At 34.6% G+C, this 4,002-nt stretch overlaps 1 protein-coding gene across 1 annotated transcript; it reads right to left on the bottom strand.

Moving 5' to 3' along the window:
- Positions 1-597: 597 nt before the first annotated feature.
- Positions 598-1,041, bottom strand: LOC107261814 (uncharacterized mitochondrial protein AtMg00240-like). Its single transcript, XM_015723607.1, has one exon. It carries the CDS (start codon positions 1,039-1,041, stop codon positions 598-600), a length of 444 nt encoding a protein of 147 aa, XP_015579093.1.
- Between the last annotated feature and the right edge of the window lie 2,961 nt (positions 1,042-4,002).

The raw sequence follows: 4,002 nt of genomic DNA on the forward strand, positions 1-4,002 counted from the left end.
AAATGTAACTAAAATATAAGAGGAAAGTTACAGAAGAAAATATCCCCTCTCAATCTTGTTTCTTCACATTCCATTGATGTTTATAGAAGGAAAATAGAAAGGAAAAGATTACCAATCATTATATGGACACCTTATAGCTGCAAAATACATAGTAATAATACCTAATCTAAAATATCACATGCTAAATAGTAAGTTTAGCCACTAACACACTCAAATACAAATACATGTACTTAATACATACAAAATATATTCTTAGCTCTAAAGTGTTTTAGTAAAGTCTCAGTTCTAGTACTCCTCCTTTAGCTTTTTCTTAAAGACTCTTAGCTTTTTCCTTAGAATAACAAACTTAGATAATGGAAGAGTTTGGTCAGTATATCTGCAATATGATCCTCTAACTTGCAGTGAATTAACTTTACTTCTCTTTCCTTTATAACCTCTGAAACTTCACATTCATATGCTTGGTTCTTCCATGTTGGATAGGCTTATTGGCAATGGCTATTGCAAACTTGTTATCACACGAAATAACAATAGCTTCCTGCTATTGCACACCCAAATTTAACAACAATTTTCTCAACCATTTAGCTTGATTTGTAATAGCTACCGCTGCAGCATACTCAGCCTCAACTGAAGATTATGCCACCACATCTTGCTTCTTGGAGTTCCAACAAAATACACCACTACCAAATGAAATATATAACTTGATGTACTCTTGGAATCATCTACACTCCCTGCCCAATCACTATCCATAAATCCCACTAATTTCATTTTAGCATTCTTCTCATACCATAAGCCAAAATTCAAAGTCTCTTTCAAATACTTGAGCACTCTCTTTCCAGCACCAAAATGAGCTTGACTTGGTGAATGCGTGAACCTAGAAAGGAGGCTAGCTAAGAACATGAGATCAGGCCTAGTAGTAGTCAAATACAACAAGATGCCTATTAAGCTTCTGAAATTACTAACATCCACTTTTCTTTCACCACCTGCTTTGGGTAATTTTTCATTGACTATAAGTGGAGTAGTCATAAGCTTTGAGCTTTCCATTTTGAAATTTTTTTGTACATCTCTTACATATTTTTGTTTATTTTTCTTGTGAAAGACAAGTTTCGAAATTTAGTTGATGCACTTCCATTTTCAAAAAGTATTTCATCAGTCTAAGATCAATCATCTCAAACAATTTTTTTGTTTCTTGCTTGAACAGCTCTACCATATGTAAATCATTTCTTGCCACTAGAAGATCATCAACATACAATGAGACTATAAGTTTTTTCCCATCTTTAAAAAACTTCACATACATAGTTGGTTCATTCTCACTCCTCTTAAATCTATGATGGAGGAAATAAGCATCAATTCTTCCATACCATGCCCTTGGAGCCTGCTTTAAACCATAGAGAGCGTTATGAAGCTTGTAAATGTTATCTTCTTCTAACAAGAAATCTAATGGGTTGTTCCATAAAAATCTCCTTTTCCAAAATACCATTTAAAAATGTAGATTTCACATCCAAATAAAATAGTTTCCATCCCAATTAAGCAACCAATGCAACTAGGAGCCCAATTGTGTCATGTCTAGCTATTGCCTAAAAAGTATCACCATAATCAATCCTAGCTTGTTGCACATTTCCCTTAACAACAAGTCTAGCATTATACTTGTGAATTGAACCATCTGGCTTCAATTTAGTTTTGTAAACTATTTCACCCAAATCACATGCTTGAATTCAGGCCTAGAAGGGAGTTCTCAAGTTTTATTTTTGTTGGTCATAGCTAATTTTTCTTTTATAGCTTCATTACATTCATCAAACATGTTGGCTTCTTCATAACTTGATGGCTTAGTCACAACAAAACTACATTTCTTATAAATTTCAGTCAGATATTTTATCTTAAGCATAGTTGAATTATGTTTAGAGTCTGAATTTGAACTACCATTGGTTGAATTCTCATTTTCAGGTGCATCTGACACATCATTAAACTTCTCATTAACTAAAGGCTACCTCACAAACCCCTTCTTCTGCAATTGATTCTTTTCCCAATCCCAATAAGCATCTTCATTCACTTTCACATCTCTATTAATAATAATTCTTTTTTACTTCAAATCATAAATTCGATAACGTTTAGACATAGCAGCATACCGCATGAAAGTACCAATTACTGCCTTATCATCAAGCTTTGATCTCTTCATATTTGGAATATGATAATAACAAATTGATCCAAACACTCTCAAGTGTTTAGCAAAAAGCTTGTGACATGACCAAGCTTCATTTAGAGTCTTATCTTGAATAGACTCAGTGGGAAGTCTATTTAAGAGATCTACAATAGTGTATACAGCCTCTGTCCAAAAGCTCCTCGATAATTCTTCTCTGACAACATGCTTCAGATTATTTCCACCCTTCTTTCTCATAATGAGAATGTACATAAGCTGATCTATTTTTTCTCGCAGCTACACCATTTTGCTCCAGTGTATAGCTGACAGTAAGATGATGAGCAATTCCAACATCCTCACAAAAGGCATTGGAATCATTGGAAGTGTACTCTTTTCCATTATTAGTTCTTAAAACTTTAATTTTGCAGCCACTTTGAGACTCTATCAGAACCTTGAATTTCTTGAAAATGGAAAAGACCTGAGCCTTGCTTGACATGAAATACACCCAAATCAGTCTATTGAAGTCATCAATAAATAGAATAAATTATTTATTTTGGCTCAATGAGAGTGTTTTCATGGGACCACACACATCTGAATGGATTAACTCAAGTTTCTCCTTAGTCCTACAAACTTGATCTGATGAAAAAGTGATAGGCTAAATCGTGTTAGCTACAATCTAAGGTAGTGTACCTATCGATGCAGTCTAGCACTAATAGCGAGTATCAAGGTCGTATTCCTCGGGAAAGTGAAAGCCCAGAGTTACTCCTTTGTTCTTTGTTATATTAACCTAAAATAAATGATGAATACTTTCTAAATTAACTAATAGCTACAATCTAAGTTCTAAGAGAGATGCGAGAGTAATTGATAACTAAAATAACTAATGCAAGAGAGCAAACCCAAAGGGAACCTAAACTAGTTGGCAATCAAATAAAAGATTAAGGATTGTTGGATCTAATTATGCTGCCTGTGGACGAATTCTTAACCGAATTCGGTTTCTCTCTTGAGATAACCGAATTCCTAAATCTAATAACCTAAAGTTGGAATCTCTTCCTAACGATTGATTCTTAAATAGCATTAAGCTTTAATCTGCCTCTATTAAGCTTTGTTAATTCTTAATCTGGCTAGTTAATTATCCTTATCCTCAAGCGATTATTAACCAGTTCTTGCTATTCAAAATTCCAAATGCCAAATGGACTTCTCAATCACATAAAGCAATCTAAACACACAATTCACAACATCTCATGAATAATGATTATCTTATTAATACTTAAAGCAAAAAGAATACAAAACTAATCCAAACAATCCAACAATATAATACTAAACCAACATAGTAAAGAAATCCCAATGGATTTAATCAATCTAGCTAATCATGTTCATTATCAAAATACACAAGAATTCAATTACAACAATGAGCAAAGGTAGAGAAAACTCAATTACACCTTTGGATGAGAGTAAACAGCCCCAATTCCTCTTGCTCGAATTGAATCGATTCTTGTTCCCCTTGCTCGATTTGAAAACCAATCAACGAACCTCGCCCAATCTTCAATCCTCGAAGAGAATCCGATTGAAACCTTGATCCAAGTCTCCTTTTCCCTTGGTTTCGGCTCAGAAAACCCTTTGAGAAAGAAAAGTTAGGGTTTGGGACGTTCTCCCCCCGCTCTCCTCTTTTTCTGAAGAGAATCCTATTGAAACCTTGATCCAAGTCTCCTTTTCCCTTAGTTTCAACTCAGAAAACCCTTAGACAAAGAAAAAGATGAGTTTTTGATGTTCTAACCCTAGCCGCCTCCTCCCTTTCCTCTCTTCATTCTTTTAATTAATACCCCATGTCACCTCCAACACGACCGTGTTCCTGTCCGTGTTGGGGACAC

This window comes from Ricinus communis, chromosome 2 (assembly GCF_019578655.1).
Source record: "Ricinus communis isolate WT05 ecotype wild-type chromosome 2, ASM1957865v1, whole genome shotgun sequence".
Classification (NCBI taxonomy): Eukaryota; Viridiplantae; Streptophyta; class Magnoliopsida; order Malpighiales; family Euphorbiaceae; genus Ricinus; species Ricinus communis.